Source organism: Neolamprologus brichardi, chromosome 9 (assembly GCF_056152115.1).
Source record: "Neolamprologus brichardi isolate AB-2024 chromosome 9, ASM5615211v1, whole genome shotgun sequence".
NCBI classification, from domain to species: Eukaryota; Metazoa; Chordata; class Actinopteri; order Cichliformes; family Cichlidae; genus Neolamprologus; species Neolamprologus brichardi.
Window position 1 is genome coordinate 35,297,215 of NC_142112.1, and position 23,180 is coordinate 35,320,394.

The window sequence follows — 23,180 nt, forward strand, 5'->3', positions numbered from 1 at the left end:
TGCTTACAATCATACAGTTTTACAGTTTTAACCGTATTCCACGGCGGGGAGCACCGGTGTGTTCGTTAGAGCAGACCCAAAAGCAGACACTGGACGAAGGAGCTGGTTTGCAAACCAGCAGGAAAACATGAAAAGACGCAGGCATGACACGAACTTGACATTGACCAGGCAGACCAGAAACATGACAGATTAGACACAATCAACATGGTGAACTTTAATACAGGGGAAGATGACACAAAGGAGACCTACTAAACAATGAACTACAACTAAGGAACCTAGGATCTAATGCCAAAAGGACAAACTATAAACAAAATACAAGAAAACACAGAGCGCTGTGTCATACGATCCAGGACTGTGACACCGTATTTAATAAAATCAAGTTTTTAAATTGTTTTAGGTGCTACTGTTACGTGTCTGATTCTATTTTGATTTAACATTAAACCCTTGTGAACTGAATGTGCCTACGGCTCCACCCTATTGAAATAGGTACCTCCCACAGGTCGCACTTATTCCGCCAACGATGTGGAGATCGAGCTGTTTTAGATTCAAATAAAATCAAGGCACTCAAAAAGATCCTCTGGAAAAGATGAAAATTCTTGGAACAGAGTTTAATACACAGAATTATAACAACAGGAAGAAAATACAGTTTTTCTTGCCTTCTGGCAGCTGAGGCGAGAAAAAACTATCCCAGGTGGCAAAAACTTCATTAATATAATTGTAGATAATATTTGACCTAAATATGTGGGTCATGTGATTTTAAACATGTAGGTTAGATGCTTATCACAGTGATTCCATTATATAACCACTCCAGTGTATGTATAGTGTATACATGTCAGTATAAGTCAAGTGTATACAGGTATATATGTCATACAGTTGCAGTGGCCTAATTGTTCTGACAAAGAAAACCTATCGACAACAACACAACAGCCCATCAGACTGAGCAGCAGCTTTACAGCATCAGCAGTTCTCTGATACTTCCAAACAGTGACATGGATCTATATTACATCTGTGCAGTCAGCACTCACAGAAAAAGGAAGAGAGCAACTTTCAGAAAAAGAGATTATACATCCATCCATCCAGTGGAACATTTTCATCAGATCTTTACAGAAGATTCGATCTGAACTCTGTGAAGCCTGATCTCAAGGGCTTTAGTCTGACACTGAAACCAGAGGATTTTTCTATCTCTTCAGATTCAATGTGGTGGGAGTGATTTCAGCCCTGAGTGATCACACTGATGTTTGCACAGAGCAGACAATGAAGTGAATGTTTTGGTACATTGGTAACAGTGAAACAGTTTATTAGTAACGTGGGATCGTTTGTGTTTGGAGTATGAACTGAGATTCCTGAAGCTCTTGTCACACTGGTCACAGCTGTAGTTTCCTTCCATGTGTGTACGTTCATGATAGATACGACTACCTGAATGTGAGAAGCTTTTTTCACAGTGTCTGCACTTGTATGGTTTCTCTCCTGTGTGGACCCGTTTGTGTGTTTTAAGCTCCAATGCAGAGATGAAAGATGACCCACACTGATCACAGACGTGCTTTTTAACCCCAATGTGAATGAGTTCATGTCGCTTTAAGTCAGCTATTGTGGGGAAGCTTCTCCCACATTCTTTGCAGTATTTCAGTTTGTCTCCAGTGTGTCTACGTTGATGTCTTTTGAGGGTGTCTTGTCGACTGAAAGTTTTTCCACAAAGGTCACAACGAAAGTCTTTCCCACCACCACGGTGATGACAGGGTTGAGAACTGGATCCATCTGTGTCGCTCTGCTTCTAAACAAAGACACAAAGACAGTGTAAGTCAGTCCTTCAACATTTTTATCCTGAACGTCGCCTGAAATAAAGAGCATCTCTGCAGACGTCCAATTACATTTTACTGTTTCAGTTAACACACTCAGTTTACTGGGCTGCAATAACTACAATACTACCACCATAATACTACAGTAATACATATTTAATATTACATTAACATCTGAGTTACACTAAAGTACTACTATGCTGATATTTGCAGGGTACCAACACAGTGCTAAACTACTAATGTAACTCTGCAATAATACTAATTTAATACTGCATTAACAATACTGTAACTTTGCAGTTATACCACTCAGCTGAATGGAACAAGAAAGAAAATAATAGCCTCATGACACTGCAATTATAATTTTTGTTAAAAATCATAACTGAAATGAAAATCTGAATAATCACTCAGAGCTGCTTTTCCATGCAGTAGAATTGCTAACATGCTAACACAGTTTAATGAGCAGAGTTGTTCCAAACAGTCAGGCTAAAATGACAAGATAAAAATATAAATACATACCTCACAGTAACTGCACTTGTAGAGTCCCTTTCTGGTGTGGATCTGTTGATGTTGTCTCAGGTAATGTGGAGATTTAAAAGCCTTCTCACACAGATCACATTTATAAGGTCTCCCCTCAGTGTGGGTAAACATGTGGCGTTGTAACTGTTTGCCCGTTATAAACTGTTTATCACACTGTTCACAGCAGTACACATAATGTCTGGTGTGAATGCGTAGGTGTGCATTTCGGCTCTCTATGTGGCTGAAGGTTTTCCCACAAATGTCACAGCTGTATGCCTTAATTCCAGAGTGGGTAACTAGATGACACTGTAAGCTCCTACCGTGAGTAAAAGCTCTGCCACACTGATCACAGCTGTACGCTTTAACTCCACTGTGGATGAGTTGGTGTGATTTTAGGCCACTCTTCCAGGTAAAAGACTTTCCACACAAGTCACAGCTGTACGCTTTAACTCCAGTGTGGATGACCTGATGACGTTTTAGTGAAGTCTTCCCAGTAAACTCCTTCCCACACAAGTCACAGCTGTACGCTTTAACTCCAGTGTGGATGACCTGATGACGTTTTAGTGTAGACTTCACAGTAAAATCCTTCCCACACTCGTCACAGCTGTATGTTTTCTCTCCCTTTCTTCTGTGAGGTTTGTCGGCCTTCTGAGAGCACTGACTTCTCGCTCCATGTTGGTCCTGCAGTGACAGAGATACAAACAGAGGCAGTGAGTGAAATGCAGTCGTGGAACAAACTCAACCTTCAAACTCCCTCCATTAACACTAGTTTTAAACCTGAAGGTGGAGTGTGGCACCAAACACCTTAAAGGTCTCTTGCCCCACCTGCTGGTAGTAGAAACACATTACATCCAACCTGGTGTTAAAAATAATCCATGACTGTTCAAACACTCTAAAATCATGCCCATCCGTCCTGCTGTGCACAGTTATTAATGCTAGCATCAAACATCAAACCAACTTGAGAAATGGGAAAAGTAACACATGAAAGACTATCCTGATCGTGTACTAATCACCAGGGTATGAAACATAAAAAGAGATGAAAGAGGCAAAACTGTGAGCCATAGTCAGGAGTTAAAGTGAGACGTTGTTCTTCTTTCTTTTTTGCACAGCACCTGAACAAACAGGTAATTTCAAATGCAGCATTTCTATCAACAAACATTAGCAAACACACAAACTGTTTGTGTGCAGTTTGTCTCACAGTGTGTTGCTGGCAAAAGGTCCAGCTGCTGTACATCACAGGGAGAGAAAAGAAAGAGAGGTAACTTCACTCAGAGATGGAGAACGATAAGACACACAGGACAGGAGAGGAAGAAGAGAGGTTAGATTTAAAGGGAAGGACTGCTCAGTGGGATTTGATCAACTGGAGATTAAAGCTTACATGTAAGTCCTCATGTGTTGAAATCAGATATTGGGTCTGAACATGTGACATTATGTTTTTTCATAAACTGAAAGATGCTGCAAAACAATCTGAGGCAGATTATTTAGTGAAGTGATTGCATATATAATAATATACAACACAGTCATATAACAGGTTGGGAGGATGAGAGTTTTAGACGTGACTGATTATTTGGTGAAACTGTGATATTTTCCTCACCTTCTGTGTTGAGCTCATTGTTTCCTCTGTAGTGACTCAGCTGAGTCCAGATGGCTGAAAATGTTCCTCTGCTGCTCCGTCAGACTCTTCTCCTCCTGCTGATCAGCTGGGACACAAAACAGATCTTTGTTAGGCTCCACACTGCACTGAAGAGTCAAAGTGTCTCATATGTTCATCTGACAACACAAAGTACAAATTTCACTCTGATTGCTTGTAGAAATCTTGTGAGACGTGTTGTGCTGCAAAGTGAGGAAACTCTCTCACTCACTTATACTTCAGGAGGAACTTTGTGACATTGGCTCTAATATTCTAAGCAGCCCTTTACTATGACAGGGCCAGAAAGTCATAAAGTCCTATTCTTCTTCCAAATCACAAAGAGCTGCTCATAAACCACCACAATATATTTTTATTCTCTGTGCTTTCAAATATGAACACTGTTTACTTTCATCTCTGTTTCATTAGTTTTTGTTAACATCTTCCTGTGCATCACTTTACAGCAGCCAGACTCATTAAAATTATTCTTTTTAGGAGTTCACTTCCTCCACAGCAGCTGGACAATAAAGTTTATTGTGACCCTGATACTGCAGCAGATCGCTCTCATCCGTTTCCTGTTATCACTTCAAGTAGAAATGAGGCTGTAGAGGTTTGGTGCAGGCAGAAAAACAGCTGCAGGGACAATGAGAAGACTTTTCTGCTCCAACTTCTCCCAGCATGCTGAGCTAATGATTAGTTGGTGTTTTTCTCCAAACACTCTCTCACTCTTCTCTCAACGTGTTCACAATAAACTGTGAACAGACACCGAGGAGAGCAGCAGAAGACCTCATTCAGGAGCTAAACTCAACATGAACTGAACTCACAGTAAAGTTAGCTCGGTGCTTACCTTTAGATGAGCCCACAAACCGAGAGAAACTCCGCGATGAAGCTGGAACTCTTTCCAAACACAGGAAACAGATCAGGGAGCAGAGACCCACGTGGTTCACGCTGATCTCAGCTACGATCCAGGAGACAAGGGTGGGCAGATCGATGCAGATATCGATCCAAACGTTGGTACTACTTTATTCTCTTTGAATGGAAAAACAGCTCTCTCTGCAAACGCCTCTTCTCGTGGAGGTCCTTACTTTGCTCCGCCCCCTCCTTCTTCTTTATATCGTTTATTGGCGGTTGTCAAACAACAAAATGGTGCATTACTGCCACCAACTGGTGTGGAGTGTGAACTGGAACATCGACCCTCAAATTAGTGGTGTGCGATACTCCACATTTTGGTATCAGATACCAAGTAAATACGGGCCAGTATCGCCGATACCAATATGATACTTTTCAATAAATAAGGGGGATGCCTCATTGAATTGCTAAATCGCAATTAATTTTCATGAACTTGAGTGTTTTTTGTTATGTTTCCTAATTATACATAATTAGGAGAAATAATTTGTTTATAATTAAATAAAAAATGTTTTATTATTGTGGCGGCTCGTGCTCTGCGATGCCGCTGCAGGTGAGATGGACTCACCTTCACTGCATCTACAATGAAGCCTCGCCGACTTAAAACTTGTGCGCTGCTTGTGCTGTTGTTGTTTTTGGTGTTAATGTGTACAGCTGGCAGCAGGAGGGCTGCAGCCGTTGAACGTAGGTACTGTAGTACTGTTACAGCAACTGTGTGGTCACTGTAAGGGTGGACAGCGCGCGGCTCGGGGTGAGCCGGAGGCTTGCACGCCAGCGGGACCTGCCAAGCTGGAGACGGAGGTCGAGGTGTGTGGGGGTCCTGCCACGCCTGAAGGCGGCATGCTGTCCACTTCGGCACGCAGGCTGCATGGTCCTGCGTTCCGGCCGTCTGGCCAGCTGCCTGTAAGCCCCAGCTTACCCCACAGTGGACATAGATGGCTCCTTTCACTCCTCTTTCAAACCATCCTCTTCAAACCATCCTCTGTGACGGTTTGAAAGAGGAGTGAAAGAAGCCATCTATGTCCACTGTGAGCGACCATCTTTGAACAGAGGCGATGGTTTACGACACCAACTCTCTGCCATCTATAATCCAGTTTAGAGTTCCCTCCCCAGACGCCTTAACGCCCATTCACACCCTGGGCCATCTGACCTCAGAAATTCGCATGATAAGGTGGGGCCAGGTTTCACAATGAGCTCACCCGAAACTCTGGCTGATTGGGACCCACACCCAGTTTCACACCTTGGCTCAGGCAATTAGAGGATCATCAGGGGGTCCTTTTGTCCCTCTGTGGGGGGATACTCCCACTAGGTTTAAATCTGGGACTCTCCACCATTTGACCTTAGAACTGAAGAAGCTTCTCGGATGAGAGGTGAAACATCTTCAAGCAACTCAAAGAAGTCCAGACGCTTTTCTTTGCAAGCTCCTGCTTTAGATCCGTTTTTTGAAGTCATCTGGCTAACTCGTGATTTCAGTGTGAATGGTACCACAATTTGAGCACTTTGCACTTTCCTTCTCTCACCCCAACCGGTCGCAGCAGATGGCCGCCCCTCCCTGAGCCTGGTTATGCCGGAGGTTTCTTCCTGTTAAAAGGGAGTTTTTCCTTCCCACTGTCGCCAAAGTGCTTGCTCATAGGGGGTCATATGATTGTTGGTTTTTTCTCTGTATCTATGAAGCGCCTTGAGGAGACTTTTGTTGTGATTTGGTGCTATATAAATAAAATTGAATTAAATTGAATGGATGTTTTTATGTATTAGAGGCAGCTGCTATGTAAGTGACCAGTACAGTTGTGGCCAAAAGTTTTGAGAATGACACAAATATTAGTTTTCACAAAGTTTGCTGCCAAACTGCTTTTAGATGTTTGTTGGCAGTTGTTTCTGTGATGTACTGAAATATAATTACAAGAACTTCATATGTTTCAAAGGCTTTTATCGACAATTACATGACATTTATGCAAAGAGTCAGTATTTGCAGTGTTGGCCCTACTTTTTCAGGACATCTGCAATTCGACTGGGCATGCTCTCAATCACCTTCTGGGCCAAATCCTGACTGATAGCAACCCATTCTGTCATAATCACTTCTCGGAGTTTGTCAGAATTAGTGGGTTTTTGTTTGTCCACCCGCCTCTTGAGGATTGACCACAAATTATCAATGGGATTAAGATTCCAGGCCATGGACCCAAAATTTCAACGTTTTGGTCTCCGAGCCACTTAGTTATCACTTTTGCATTATGGCACGGCGCTCCATCGTGCTGGAAAATAATTCCAATAATTCTTCACCAAATTTTGTTGGATTATTGGAAGAAGTTGCTGTTGGAGGCTGTTTTGGTACCATTCTTTATTCATGGCTGTGTTTATGGGCAAAATTGTGAGTGAGCCCACTCCCTTGGATGAGGAGAAACCCCACACATGAATGGTCTCAGGATGCTTTACTGTTGGCCTGACACAGGACTGATGGTAGCGCTCACCTTTTCTTCTCCGGAAAAGCATTTTTCCAGATGCCCCAAACAATCGGAAAGAGGCTTCATCTGAGAATATGACTTTGCCCCAGTCCTCAGCAATCCATACACCATACTTTCTGCAGAAGATCAATCTGCCCCTGATGTCATTTTTTGGAGAGAAGTGGCTTCTTTGCTGCCCTTCTTGACACCAGGCCGTCTTCCAACAGTCTTCTCCTCACTGTGCGTGCAGATGTGCTCACACCTGCCTGCTGCCATTCCTGAGCACGCTCTCCGATCACGCAGCTGAATCCTCTTTAGGAGACGATCCTGGTGCTTGCTGGACTTTCTTGGACGCCCTGAAGCCTTCATATCAAGAATTGAATGTCTTTCTTTGAAGTTCTTGATGATCCTATAAATTGTTGATTTAGATGCAATCTTAGTAGCCACAATATTCTTGCCTGTTTAGCCATTTTTATGCAACGCAATGATGGCAGCACGCGTTTTCACTATAATTCCCTCGAAGCACAGGGAGACGCAAGTGGTTTTCTGTCACTGGTTTATTTGAAGACTTCTCTCCAAAGCCACCGTGAAAACTATACAGCATTAACAAAATAAAACTCAGCGTAAGACACAGCAGTAAAAACACTGTACAACAACACGACAAATAAATAAATACCTCGTTGGCTGCATGCTGCAAAACGGGAATTAGCCGCCGTTCTTCTGAGGTTTCCTTTAACCGTTTAACCGTGTGTAGTTAAAGTCCACTTAACATGTCTTTCAATAAAAACCATCCTTTCTGCGCGCTTACAGGTGTTTTTCTTCTTTCTATCCAAAGAGGAAACTAGTGCAACTTGTAAGCGAACGTGACTTTCAAAATAAAAGCACCAAAACGTTGACCACAAAAAACAAACAAAGTAATGTACAGCTTAAACAATTTACAATCATGACATGGATCTTGACAAGATAAAGAAATAATACAAATTATATACAATGTCATCATGCCAACAGCTACACGTTTCTTTGCAGGTTAACAATGGAAGAACAATGATTTCAAGTATCAAGTTGTCACATCACATGTGCAGGTACACGGGTACATTACATGCGAGTGAAATTCTTGTGTGCGAGCTTCACAAGCAACAGCGTTGTGCAAAAATACAATAAAATGAAACAAGCAAAATATAAGGATGGCTAAATCTGAATAAGGATGGCTAAATCTTTTCCTTGGATAAAGCTCGATGTCAAGCAAACAACTACGGGATACAACTGAAATACTTATTCACAACATCTTAATTATATACGTAAAATAAGACAACTGAAACATGTCGAACCCCAGAAGCAGGTACTATTTAATATACAAAACCTGAGATACAGATGAAAGGCTGCTGAACACGGATGCACAGCAGACGAGGAGGAGCTCGGTGGATAGATTCATGTTTATATAACTGCTCGATGGTATATTAAGTCAGAAGTAGGACTTCACTTTCCAAGGATCAGGTCTCCAGAGGAAACGCCTCACTCCAGCTGAAAGAGGTGAACATTCAGGATGAGGGGAGATACCAGTGCCACACCAGCACCATCAGTGAAATGTTCATCATCCTGAATGTGGACGGTAACAAAACTCTTTTTAAAAAGAGAGGAAAGACTAAAGCTGCCACATTTACAACCTACGCAAGAAATTGAACCACAAACAACATCTTGAACCCATATTATTAACTAAATAATTATAATAGTCTGAGTTGTTACTACAATACCTAATCAGTGATGTGGTTATTCAGCATTGACATTCCCAAATCATATGACCTCTGACCTTTGACTTATAGTTGTTAAAGTGTGTCAGAGGAATTCAGCTGAGAGCCAAAGGGACTTTCTGAGGTTTGAAGCCCCGAGGCCTGTCTGTGACACCAGGACTGATCCAGAGTCATTTTTATAACACTTCAAATACATAAAGAAAACATGACATGTTACATCATTAATCATTATCTGTATTTAGAAATGCTTTGTCAAAACACTAAGACAAATGTTATATTTTACTGTGGTCTGAGATTCAGATTCAATTTTCAGAAAAGGAAAATTGTGACAAGAAAATCTCTTTCTGAGTTCTTTAGAAATATATTTTTCTTTTGTTTTTTTATTCTTAGTTTTTTTTCCAGCTCAAGTCTTTAAAGTTAATCTCCAACAAGTAGGACAAAGGATCACCTGCAGCTCAGACGGGATCTACCCACAACCTGAGCTCACCTGGTCCACCAGCCCTTCATCCAGCATCACCAATAACAACACAACAGCCCATCAGACTGAGCAGCAGCTTTACAGCATCAGCAGTTCTCTGATACTTCTAAACAGTGACATGGATCTATATTACATCTGTGCAGTCAGCACTCGCAGAAACAGGAAGAGAGCAACATTCAGAAAAAGAGATTATACATCCATCCATCCAGTGGAACATTTTCATCAGATCTTTACAGGAGATTCGATCTGAACTCTGTGGAGCCTGATCTCAAGGGTTTTAAGTCTGACACTGAAACCAGAGGATTTTTCTGTCTCTTCTGTTTCACTGTGATGGGAGTGATTTCAGCCCTGAGTGATCACGCTGATGTTTGCACAGAGCAGATAATGAGGTGAATGTTTTGGCACATTGGTAACAGTGAAACAGTTTATTAGTAATGTGGGATCGTTTGTGTTCAGAGTATGAACTGAGATTCCTGAAGCTCTTGTCACAGCTGTAGTTTCCTTCCATGTGTGTACGTTCATGCTTGTTACGACCATATGAGTGTGAGAAGCTTTTGTCACAGTGTCTGCACTTGTATGGTTTCTCTCCTGTGTGGACTCGTTTGTGTTTTTTAAGGTTACTTGTAGTGGTGAAGGATGACCCACACTGATCACAGAGGTGCTTTTTAACCCCACTGTGAATCAGTTCATGTCGTTTTAACTCACTTGGTGTGGTGAAGCTTCTCCCACATTCTTTGCAGTATTTCAGTTTGTCTCCACTGTGTCTACGTTGATGTATTTTTAGGGTTTCTTGTCGACTGAAAGTTTTTCCACAAAGATCACAACGAAAGTCTTTCCCACCACCACAGTGATGACAGGGTTGAGAACTGGATCCATCTGTGTCGCTCTGCTTCTAAACAAAGACACAAACACAGTGTAAGTCAGTCCTTCAACATATTTATCCTGAACGTTGCCTGAAAGAAAGAGCATCTCTGCAGACGTCCAATTACATTTTTAGTTAACACAGATAAAAATATAAATACATACCTCACAGTAGCTGCACTTGTAGAGTCTCTTTCTGGTGTGGATCTGTTGGTGTTCTCTCAGGTAATGTGGAGATTTAAAAGTCTTCTCACACAGGTCACATTTATAAGGTCGTTCTTCAGTGTGGGTCAACATGTGTTGTTGTAACTGTGTGTTGGTTGTACACTGTCTGCCACACTGATCACAGCAGTACACATCATGTCCAGTGTGAATGCGTAGGTGTATATTTCGGCTGTCTATATGGCTGAAAGTTTTTCCACAAATCTCACAGCCGTATGCCTTAATTCCAGAGTGGTTAACTAGATGCTTCTGTAAGTAGCTACTGCGACTAAAAGCTCTGCCACACTGATCACAGCTGTACGCTTTAACTCCACTGTGGATGACTTGGTGTCTTTTTAGGGAATCCTTCAAGGAAAAAGTCTTTCCACACAAGTCACAGCTGAACGGTCTCTCTCCAGTGTGGATGACCTGATGCTGTTTTAGTGAAGCCTTCCTAGTAAACTCTTTTCCACATTCATCACAGCTGTATTTTTTTTCTCTCTTTCTTCTGTGAGGTTTGTCGGCCTCCTGAGAGCGCTGACTTCTCGCTCCATGTTGGTCCTGCAGTGACAGAGATACAAACAGAGGCAGTGAGTGAAATGCAGTCGTGGAACAAACTCAACCTTCAAACTCCCTCCATTAACACTAGTTTTAAACCTGAAGGTGGAGTGTGGCACCAAACACCTTAAAGGTCTCTTATCCCCACCTGCTGGTAGTAGAAACACATTACATCCAACCTGGTGCTAAAAATAATTCATGACTGTTCAAACACTCTAAAATCATGCCAATTCTTCCTGCTGTACACTAATATTAAGACTAGCATGCTAACACACTCAGAAAAGTAATAAATGTTTACCAGCTCAATACTTCTTTATATTTCCCGTTGCTGTTTCCTATTAGATATTTTTTTTTATAATTTTCTAAATTATTAAATCCAATGTAACAGTTACTAGCTTGGTTGAGTGAAGGAGAACGTCAGAGTCGGATTGTAACCTGAGGAATTTTTTACTTTTAGTCCCTACATATCACATACATATCTAGATTTTCTACAATTTACATTTACAAAACAGGCTTTTTACTTTTGGTTTAAGGCTTTTGCGGGGAGATATTTCATCACTGCAGGCATCAAAAATCAAACCGATCTGAGCCTAAACAGTAACACATGAAAGCTAAGATGAAGATGAAAGAGGCAAAACTGTGTGACATAGTCAGGGGTTAAAATGGGCTGGTGGGGTCCCCCCACCCCCCACTTGCACAGCACTAAACAACTACAGGTGCTCATAAGGCAGCTGTTGTTGTGACACTGAATTCAATTGAAAATGTAATTAATACTACTACTAATAATAAAGAATAATAATTGCTTGTAACTTCTTAATGTTTGTAAATATAATTGAAAAATACATAATATATAATAAAATACAACACAGTCATATAACAGGTTGGGAGTATGAGAGTTTTAGACGTGACTGATTATTTGTTGAAACTGTGATATTTTCCTCACCTTCTGTGTTGAGCTCATTGTTTCCTCTGTAGTGACTCAGCTGAGTCCAGATGGCTGAAAATGTTCCTCTGCTGCTCCGTCAGACTCTTCTCCTCCTGCTGATCAGCTGGGACACAAAACAGATCTTTGTTAGGCTCCACACTGCACTGAAGAGTCAAAGTGTCTCATATGTTCATCTGACAACACAAAGTACAAATTTCACTCTGATTGCTTGTAGAAATCTTGTGAGACGTGTTGTGCTGCAAAGTGAGGAAACTCTCTCACTCACTTATACTTCAGGAGGAACTTTGTGACATTGGCTCTAATATTCTAAGCAGCCCTTTACTATGACAGGGCCAGAAAGTCCTATTTGAAGGTTTGGGAGAAGGACCATGTTAAAGGTGGATTGGGGTTTATACACTTTGTTATGATACAGGTAAGGCTGTAAGAGCCTGAGAAGGTGTCCTGAATGAACCTCTAAAACCAGTTTTCAGCTAACGACTCTGCTTCAGTCTGGAAAACAGCAACTACAAGTTTAAAGACTCCATCAACAATTCACACCCAGCAACAGCCTGAACAGCTCATCCTGTGGTTTCCACAAACAGGGACAGACCTGTTACTCCCCCACACCACACTTTCCACACCTATCGCCAGCTGTTCAGCACAGGTTTTGAGGCAGGAGGGTGATTCACCGTCTGGTCCGGGGGCTTTCCTGGGCTTCTGTTTCTGAAATAGTTGGCTCACATCCTCAGTGTGTATTCTAAGTTTCAGGGAGGAGGAAGGGGGGGGGGGGGGGGGTGAGAGGTGTGATGGAGGTCGTTGAGTCTGGATTGGAGAGGGTGGTGGTGGTCTTTTATATTTGCATAATGGCTGAAAAGAGCACCACTGAAGGAACAAAGGGCTGGGAGGTCAGTTATTTGAGCATTAATATGCAAAATCAGTGGTTTCAGTGCTTTCCTTCCTGCTTTCACTGCAGCTGTGTTTGACACAGGAAGACATTATTACATTCTTCAATATTATACTTTATTCTTTTTGGGGGAAGTGCAGCTTTAAACCTTCACATGATTCAAGTCAACCCAACAAATCAATCTGACCGATCACAGGTGGGAAAAACTTCTGTAGATGAAATGAAATAAAACCCAACATTCAATCCACAACATGATTAAAAACATGATTCTTCCAAATCACCAAGAGCAGCACATTAACCACCACAATATATTTTTATTCTCTGTGCTTTCAAATATGAACACTGTTTACTTTCATCTCTGTTTCATTAGTTTTTGTTAACATCTTCCTGTGCATCACTTTACAGCAGCCACACTCATTAAAATGACACTTTGTAGGAGTTCACTTCCTCTCATGTGTTCATCCACAGCAGCTGGACAATAAAGTTTATTGTGACCCTGATACTGCAGCAGATCACTCTCGTCCATTTCCTGTTATCACTTCAAATAGAAATGAGGCTGTAGAGGTTTGGTGCAGGCAGAAAAACAGCTGCAGGGACAATGAAAAGACTTTTCTGCTCCAACTTCTCCCAGCATGCTGAGCTAATGATTAGTTGGTGTTTTTCTCCAAACACTCTCTCACTCTTCTCTCAACGTGTTCACAATAAACTGTGAACAGACACCGAGGAGAGCAGCAGAAGACCTCATTCAGGAGCTAAACTCAACATGAACTGAACTCACAGTAAAGTTAGCTCGGTGCTTACCTTTAGATGAGCCCACAAACCGAGAGAAACTCCGCGATGAAGCTGGAACTTTTTCCAAACACAGGAAACAGATCTGGGAGCAGAGACCCACGTGGTTCACGCTGATCTCAGCTACGATCCAGGAGACAAGGGTGGGCAGATCGATGCAGATATCGATCCAAACAGTGGTTTCGTTTGTTTTATCATCCAAATTCACTCTTTTACTCGCTTTAGATGAAAAAATAGCTCCGTCTGTCATCCCGGAAGGCGCGTCGTCTTCTTTACATCGTTTATTGGCGGTTGTCAAACAACATAATGGTGCATTACCGCCACCAACTGGTGTGGAGTGTGAACTGGAACGTCGACCCTCAAATCCTCCGAAACAATTTTTTTTCTTATTAAAAAGTAGAAAGTAAAAAGTTATTACAATATACATAATTATCACGTTCGTACAATATAAATATTATATTGTACGAACGTGAAAGGTATATTGCTAGAACAATAAACTTTTCACGTTATAACATGATATAGCTCTATTTTTCTTTTGCCTGGGTGGCAGCTCTACGCTTACGTACTCAGATGAGCTTGCCTCATCCTACAAGTTGTGCCTCCATCTCTTGTGTCGAGATCACACGCTGCACTGCCGTGCTGCTCCACCTTTTCTCTTTCATTTCTGTGTTTGTGCATGCGCAGTGTGAGAGGCTGCGTTGAGGGGCGACAGGATTTCAAACAGGTTTGATTATCATGTGACCATACGATTGATGATTGTGAGCTGGTCGTGAGGTGTTAACTGCTTTTCATTACCCCATGTATACGACACGATGCACACACGATTAAGGGTGATCCCCAAAACAGTTGCGCAACTGAAAACTCGGCTCAAAATGGGCCAAAAGTTGCCCAGTGTATGGCCAGCTTTTGGAGGCTAGCTCCAAACAAACATCTTCAGCTTGGCAGTGTATACAGCACTATAATGACCAGACCTAATTATTTTGAAAACCTTACATCTTTCCACAGGTCTCCACTTCATTAGACATCAACTAGACACAGAGCTGGATGAGGTCAGCACAAACAGCGGCCTATTTGACGAAGATGGTGGATCCATGGGGTCAGGAAAGCCAGAAGCAGGGCTGGAGAGGTACATTTCATGTCCATTCACTGGAGGTGTGGATCTATTGCATGGCTTTCCTCACATCAAGAAGCTGTCAATCAAAGTCAATACAGCTCTTCCTGCATCTGGAGCTTGTGAAGGACTTCTTAGTCATGCAGGACTCCTGTTCACTGCTAAACAGTCACAGCTTCACAGAAAGAACCTTGAGAGCAAACTGCTGCTGAAGCTTAACCATCACCTCACTGAGTGAAGAAATGGCACATTTTTGCTAAATATGCAGAAATAGAGGCACACCCATACAATTTATGGTAAACTGAGCTGCCTTGTATGTACATATGTTGAAGATGCCTCGTTCTAATGTTTTCTCTGAGGCTGCTGTGCCATTTGGAGCAAAAATGAATATAAAGTTTACAGCATATCTTGTCACTGGAAATTATTTGCACTGTTTATATATTTATATTATTTACTGTAGGTATTGGTGAAACAAGCTTTATGTTGTGAAAAACTAAAATCTGGAAATTAGAATTGTTGTGCCTTATTTTGTTGATGTTTTTACATATATTCCTTTTGAAAATGGTAACATTTGTATATTTATTTATTTTTGTTTGTCTGATAACATTTATTTAAAAAATAAATCGGACATTTCAAACAGTTACTCGCTACTTAAGTAGTCTTTTCGCCAAGTACTTTTTTACTCTTACTTGAGTAACTTTTTTGACGACTACTTTTCACTTTTACTTGAGTAATAATATTTTAAAGTAATGCTACTCTTACTTGAGTACAATTTTTGGATACTCGACCCAACTCTGATTGTTCCTGGTTTCTGTTCTCTTCCTGCGGCTCACCTCACCTATTCTCATGTTTCCATGTCTCAGTGTTGAGACTGCGTCTCTGTGTCTGTCTTGTATTTCCTCTTTTACTTTGACAGTCTGTGTCTTGTATCATGTCTTCAGCTCTGCTCCCCGCCTCGTCACGTCTGATTAATCAAAGCTGTGTTCCCACCTGTTCTCCATCCTCTCATTGTCCTCTTTGTGTATATTTGCTGTGTGTTTCCTTCTGCTCCCTGTCGGATCGTCCGTTTGTCATCCCGGTGTTTCACTCTGCATTTCCTCCTCAGTGTTTGTCTCATGCTCCTTGTTCCTGGTTGTCAGGTTTTTGCTATGTTCTCCATGTTTCACTTGATCCTTTGTTTAGCTGTTTCCAGTTTAGGTTTTCCGTCGTCTGTTATTATTTTTTTCCATGTAATTCTCAAAGCAGTAATAATATGTTGAGTTTAATGAGTATGGTTTACTTTAGATTTTTTTCATATATGTTTTTGACCCTAAACTAAAAACATTTTCTATGACAGCTTTGAACGCTCACGTTGTTCCTGATATTCTCAGATTTTCCTCGCTGGTTCTTTTCTGTCAACGAATATTTTTTTTCCAATATTCCCAAACTGCACTGATAGAAACTTGAAAAGACTTAAACAACAAAACCAAAGAAGCTGGAATTGAACTAGCAGCTGAAATAATTTTCTCTCTCGACTCATCAGAACAGGAACTTTCATAGATGGAAAACCTGCTTTAGATTTGTGTTTGGAAGTCATCTGACTAACACACACTAATCTGCACTACACAATGCCTTTGAATGGGTGTTTTCATGTATCAGACTCTTGTTCACACTCTAGATTTATGACACAGTACAGAACAAAACACAGTTAAAGGGATGGAGGAACTTTTTTCTGTTTTACATTGGGATTAAAGTTTCAGTTATTTCAGTTATTTTTTATATCTAATATGTCATTTTTATCTGAGGTAGACGTCTCTGGCTGGACACAGACTGTGATGCTCAGCTTTACGGTACAGTGCAGCTTTTCCTACACAATATACAAAATACTTCTCAAATCACATCTCATGGCTATATTATGTTTGCTGCTTATGTTGATTATGAGTTTAATATCCAGCTGTTGCACTAAATGAAAAACACTTAAAATGAGCAGTGTTACAATTTATGAAGCTGATCAAAGATTTTATTACTAAAACATGCAGGAGTGGTTTTTAACTTAAAGGAGCCATAATAAGTCATTATACATTAATACAATATGCATAAGAGGGCAAACCATGTTTCATTCATACATCATTCTACCAGTAATCTAGTTCATCAGTTTGTAGCTTCACATAACAAAAGTAATTTTTGTTACAGGTTTTTCAATCACGTTTGTTTTTGTGTGAAGACGAACTACACGTACCAGACCTTTCTTATCTGGAAAAGTTGTTATAATTTTTAAGAATACCCAAGACCCTCGAGGTTTTTACATTGGGATCTAACCATGACAACATCTCCAGGCACAAAACAACTTTTCCTTTTTATCCATTTCTGTCATTCTTGTAGCAATGGTAAATATTCTCAAATCCACAGTTTCCAGAGAGGTCTGAAATGTACTGGATTTGTTCCCACCTTATTCTAGGAGTAAAAAGTCTTTTTTTGTCAAATAGTCCTGGAGGGGGAGCTGGTTTTCACTTCATGACAAGCAATAACTTTGTGATGTTGCATTAAACATGAGTCAGTATCTAAAAAGTAATCCCTTCAAGGTGCATGGCTCTGCTTGTCATGCAAGTGAACACTACTACATACCGTTTTACAATACTGCGCTGTACTGTTGGCTGGGTTTTCCTCCATACATTTTACAGAACAAACATTTTGCTATGACCCTTTGCACAGCTGAAACTCCATTTGTTATCCAAAATCTGGGAAACATGCTCTTTGGCCAGTCCTCTTGAAGATCCTGTTTCATTTTTCTCTCAGTTTAAATGGAAACTTTTGAATCAGAATTTTAATGTTAGCTGGCATGCTTAACTCCTCCAAACACTGCGGTTCCTTCGTAGCATTGCAACACTATGTATAGATATAGACAATATAGATGTCCTTGTCATGGTTCTGGGTCATTTGACGCAGCGTTTTGAGTTTGTTGTGTATTTGGTGTCTGGCCCCCAACCTTTTTTGTACCACGGACCAGTTTATTGTCAAAAAATATTTTCCCAGACCGGGAAAGCAGCCTCCTCCTGAAAATGCGCCAACAACATTGAGAGTAACAATCTCCTCTCTGCCCTTTAATGCTCTCTGGTCGTTATCGTAAGATGTAAATATTTGAAATTTATTCATAACACACGGGAGAAGTTGCAGGGAAACCGAGTTAACGATAAAAACCCTGAAAACAATAAATTTCATGCCCGAGCCTCAACTTTCGCGACCTGGTACGAAACAAATGACGGACTGCTGGTCTAAGCTCACATCCATCATGGACAACACCTCCTACCTCTGCATGAGACGGTACAAGCACTGAGCAGCTCGTTCAGCAGTAGACTTTTACACCCACAGTGTAGGAAGGAGCGTTACTGCAGGTCATTCTTACCAGCAGCTGTCAGACTCTAACCAGGGGTGCACATAACTTTTTTAGTGAGCTACTCAGGTGAGTCCCAGGAGACGGTTTTTAGTACGCATTGAAAACGCTCTATTGCAGATATGCTACAAGTCACTGTTATCACTTGTAGCCAGTTACATTATAATGGCTGGCAGGTGGTCTTCATGCCTCCATGTATAGAGACTTACCCAGTTTTACAAAGGGGAGCCCATTTTCTTCACGCAGCTTCTTCAGTGTAGCATTTTTGTTTTTTGCTCCACTTTTTTTTTGCAAATAAAACTGCAGCAGCTTGACCACACAGCGATTAAACGTCTCACAGTAAGGAACCTTGTGATCAACTGATTTTAAGCAATTCTCCAGTGTGTGTGCTGTGCACAGAATGTGCACAAGGGAGTCTCCAACTGTAGCGAGTTACCGGAGTTTTGGCACAACACCATTGAAGATATCCACGTTGATAGCAGCCTCGTTTGTGCACGCAGCGACCAACGTTGTTGTCCAGTCATCCAAGCCTGTGTCCTCAGGAAGTCTCACAAGTCCATCCCTGCGCGGTGTGGTCAGCACCCAGTTCAATCAGTCCAAGAGAGTCAGAGGTAAACTCTCCATTGCTGGACAGACACAATGTAAATGATTTCCTGCTCGACGACCACAGATCCATCGGAAAGCATCCCCCAAAATTCGGCAGACTGCAATTTGGCTCCTAACTCCGAGCTGATGGTGTGATGCTCTGAACGATCTGTGCCCCCTTCACGTGAATGATATGCACGTCTGACATTTACTCCTAGCCACTACAATAATAATATTCTCAGAATATAAATGTGGACATTTCTTCTCAGCTTGCTTGTTTATTAGCAATGACTTGCACTACATTCCAGTGCACTCATTGTTAGCTTCAAGCCACGGCACTTTGGAGCCAATTTTCTGAAAAAAGTCTTTTCTTCGGCTCTGGTGTTGGTGTTTATTAGGTGGTGGCGAAACACCAAAGAAGCTGCAGCAACACGTGTCAGGTTGAATGAGATGGTCAAGTACGCAAAGGCGCTTGGTAACATAATTGTCAATACGCATTTGTAATTTTTGTAACACATGCGCACCTGAGTAGCAGTTAGGTGCATCCGTGTCTATAACACAGTTTAACATGGTTATCTTATTCATCACCTGTTTAATTTTTCTCAGTACACAAGAGGAACATGTTCATTCACAGCTGCCTCATCACATTTTTACATCTGAACTCTGTGGAGCCTGATCTCAAGGGTTTTAAGTCTGACCCTCAAACCAGAAGAGGATCTTTCTGTCTCTTAAGATTCACTGTGATGGGAGTGATTTCAGCCCTGAGTGATCACGCTGATGTTTGTACAAAGCAGACAATGAGGTGAATGTTTTGGCACATTGGTAACAGTGAAACAGTTTATTAGTAACGTGGGATCGTTTGTGTTCAGAGTATGAACTGAGATTCCTGAAGCTCTTGTCACACTGGTCACAGCTGTAGTTTCCTTCCATGTGTGCATGTTCATGAAGGTTACGATTGCCTGATTGTGAGAAGGTTTTGTCACAGTGTCTGCACTTAAATGGTTTCTCTCCTGTGTGGACTCGTTTGTGTCTTTTACGGTCACTTGCAGTGGTGAAGGGTGACCCACACTGATCACAGAGGTGCTTTTTAACCCCACTGTGAATCAGTTCATGCTCTTTTAAATCCACTAATCTGGTGAAGCTTCTCCCACATTCTTTGCAGTATTTTAGTTTGTCTCCAGTGTGTTTACGTTGATGCACTTTCAGGGTGTATTGGTGACTGAAAGTTTTTCCACAAAGGTCACAACGAAAGTCTTTCCCACCACCACAGTGATGACAGGGTTGAGAACTGGATCCATCTGTGTCGCTCTGCTTCTAAACAAAGACACAAAGACAGTGTAAATCAGGCCTTCAACTTTTTTATCCTGAACGTTGCCTGAAATAAAGAGCATCTCTGCAGACGTCCAATTACATTTTACTGTTTCAGTTAACACACTCAGTTTACTGGGCTGCAATAACTACAATACTACCACCATAATACTACAGTAAAACTTATTTAATATTACATTAACATCTGAGTTACACTAAAGTACTACTATGCTGATATTTGCAGGTTACCAACACAGTGCTAAACTACTAATGTAACACTACAGTAATACTAATTTAATACTGCATTAAGAACACTGTAACTGTGCAGTTATAACACTCAGCTGACTGAGACACAAGACAAACACTACTACGCCCACGACACTGCAATTATAATAATACATAATTATAAAACTTTGTTAACCATAAGAGAAGATTACTGAAAGTTTTGGATTTGTGCTTATTTTCATTTGTGTTTTATTTAATTCCATGTACTCCTGACAGAGGAATCAGGCTCTGTAAACAAAAGGCCATTTATGCTGAAATAATAACAATATCATTATATACCAGGAAGCTGCCTGAACATTAAATAACACCATCATATTAATTTTCACCACTTTTAGTTTTTCATGATCGTGTAAACAAAAATCATAACTGAAATGAAAATCTGAATAATCACTAAGAGCTAGTTTTCCATACAGTAGAATTGCTAACATGCTAACACAGTTTATTGAGCAGAGTTGTTCCAAACAGTCAGGCTAAAGCAACAAGATAAAAATAAAAATACATACCTCACAGTAACTGCACTTGTAGAGTCTCTTTCTGGTGTGGATCTGTTGGTGTTGTCTCAGGTAACGTGGAGCTTTAAAAGTCTTCTCACACAGGTCACATTTATAAGGTCTCTCCTCAGTGTGGGTAAACATGTGTTGTTGTAACTGCCTGTTGGTTGTACACTGTCTGCCACACTGATCACAGCAGTACACATCATGTCTGGTGTGAATGCGTAGGTGTATATTTCGGCTCTCTATGTGGTTGAACATTTTCCCACAAATCTCACAGCTGTATGCCTTAATTCCAGAGTGGGTAACTAGATGATTCTGTAAGCTGATTCTTTGAGTAAAAGCTCTGCCACACTGATCACAGCTGTACGCTTTAACTCCACTGTGTATGAGTTTGTGTGTTCTTAGGGAACTTTTCCAGGAAAAAGACTTTCCACACAAATCACAGCTGAACGGTTTGTCTCCAGTGTGGATGACCTGATGCTGTTTTAGTGTAGACTTCACAGTAAAACCCATCCCACACTCGTCACAGCTGTATGGTTTCTCTCTCTTTCTTCTGTGAGGTATGTCGGCCTCCTGAGAGCGCTGACTTCTCGCTCCATGTTGGTCCTGCAGTGACAGAGATACAAACAGAGGCAGTGAGTGAAATGCAGTCGTGGAACAAACTCAACCTTCAAACTCCCTCCATTAACACTAGTTTTAAACCTGAAGGTGGAGTGTGGCACCAAACACCTTAAAGGTCTCTTATCCCCACCTTCTGGTAGTTCTAAATCATTACATCCAACCTGGTGTTAAAAATAATTCATGACTGTTCAAACGCTCTAAAATCCTGCCCATCCCTCCTGCTGTAGACTAATGGTAATGCTAGCATGCTAACACAGTCAGAGTAGTAAGGTCCACACTGTTTTATATATTTTTTATAATTTTCTAATTTATTAAACGATAATAAATCAAAAGTATCAGTTACTAGCTTGTTTCAGTGAAGGAAAATGTCATAGTCTGATTGTAACCTAAGGAATTTTTTACTTTTACTCCATACATATACATATACACTATATATATATATATATATATATATATATATATATATATATATATATATATTTTAATTGTAATCCTTACAATTATAAAACAGGCTTTTTAGTTTTTTTTAAGGCATTTGAGGGTAGGGCTGTGCAGTATGACCAAAGTCTCATATCCCCATATAATACACTTATCGTTCCGACAACGATATAGATCACAACATTTTGCATTTTCTGTAGATTCTGTGAATCTCAATTTAGGCATTTCCATAGAAAGTTAAAAGGTGAGGATAGTTTACATAATGCTTCCTCAATATTTAGCCATGGTACATCAGAATGTTCATGTATCCAGGGAGAAAGAATCCTCGCTTGTATTGAAAGAACATAATTTTCTATGTTTGGCACTGCCCACCCGCCCAGAACTTTCGGTAACTATAGTGTCTCCAATTTAATTTTGGGTTTTTCTCCTCCTTCCTGTTAAAAGGGAGTTTTTCCTTCCCACTGTCGCCAAAGTGCTTGCTCATAGGAGGTCATATGATTGTTGGGTTTTTCTCTGTATGTATTATTGTAGGATCCACATTACAATACAAAGCACCTTGAGGCGACTGTTGTTGTGATTTGGTGCTGTATAAGTAACACTGAATTGAAAATGTAATTAATACTACTAATAATAATGAAGAATAATAATTGCTTGTGACTTCTTAATGTTTGTAAACATAAATTAAAAATACATAATATATAATAATATACAACACAGTCATTTAACAAGTTGGGAGCATCAGAGTTTTAGACGTGACTGATTATTTGGTGAAACTGTGATATTTTCCTCACCTTCTGTGTTGAGCTCATTGTTTCCTCTGTAGTGACTCAGCTGAGTCCAGACGGCTGAAAATGTTCCTCTGCTGCTCCGTCAGACTCTTCTCCTCCTGCTGATCAGCTGGGACACAAAACAGATCTTTGTTAGGCTCCACACTGCACTGAAGAGTCAAAGTGTCTCATATGTTCATCTGACAACACAAAGTACAAATTTCACTCTGATTGCTTGTAGAAATCTTGTGAGACGTGTTGTGCTGCAAAGTGAGGAAACTCTCTCACTCACTTATACTTCAGGAGGAACTTTGTGACATTGGCTCTAATATTCTAAGCAGCCCTTTACTATGACAGGGCCAGAAAGTCCTATTTGAAGGTTTGGGAGAGGGACCATGTTAAAGGTGGATTGGGGTTTATACACTTTGTTATGATACAGGTAAGGCTGTAAGAG

The 23,180-nt window shown here is 40.8% G+C and overlaps 2 protein-coding genes across 2 annotated transcripts; both read right to left on the reverse strand.

The window, feature by feature from the left end:
- Positions 1–1,130: 1,130 nt before the first annotated feature.
- On the reverse strand, positions 1,131–7,017 carry LOC148101551 (uncharacterized). Its single transcript, XM_087845522.1, has 4 exons — positions 6,874–7,017; positions 5,414–5,746; positions 2,313–2,993; positions 1,131–1,771 (listed from the first exon to the last, which is right to left on the reverse strand). Exons 1-4 carry the CDS (start codon positions 7,015–7,017, stop codon positions 1,193–1,195), a joined length of 1,737 nt encoding a protein of 578 aa, XP_087701648.1. The 3' UTR covers positions 1,131–1,192.
- A 1,778-nt stretch (positions 7,018–8,795) lies between these two features.
- LOC148101552 (uncharacterized) lies at positions 8,796–22,851 on the reverse strand. The gene is made up of 4 exons (XM_087845523.1): positions 22,751–22,851; positions 20,910–21,506; positions 10,536–11,132; positions 8,796–8,879 (listed from the first exon to the last, which is right to left on the reverse strand). Exons 1-4 carry the CDS (start codon positions 22,766–22,768, stop codon positions 8,796–8,798), a joined length of 1,296 nt encoding a protein of 431 aa, XP_087701649.1. The 5' UTR covers positions 22,769–22,851.
- Between the last annotated feature and the right edge of the window lie 329 nt (positions 22,852–23,180).

What these genes read in the sequence shown, in the direction of transcription:
- LOC148101551 (XM_087845522.1), bottom strand. Translation starts at nt 7,017, where the DNA reads ATGGCCTGGAATCTTAATCCCATTGATAATTTGTGGTCAATCCTCAAG. An exon ending in TCATTGTAGATGCAGTGAAG is followed by an intron (nt 2,994 to 5,413) that starts GTGAGTCCATCT and finishes CTGTCACTGCAG; the next exon opens with GACCAACATGGAGCGAGAAG. An exon ending in ACAAGTGCAGTTACTGTGAG is followed by an intron (nt 1,772 to 2,312) that starts GTATGTATTTAT and finishes GTCTTTGTTTAG; the next exon opens with AAGCAGAGCGACACAGATGG.
- LOC148101552 (XM_087845523.1), bottom strand. An exon ending in ACAAGTGCAGTTACTGTGAG is followed by an intron (nt 11,133 to 20,909) that starts GTATGTATTTTT and finishes CTGTCACTGCAG; the next exon opens with GACCAACATGGAGCGAGAAG. An exon ending in ACAAGTGCAGCTACTGTGAG is followed by an intron (nt 8,880 to 10,535) that starts GTATGTATTTAT and finishes GTCCACATTCAG; the next exon opens with GATGATGAACATTTCACTGA.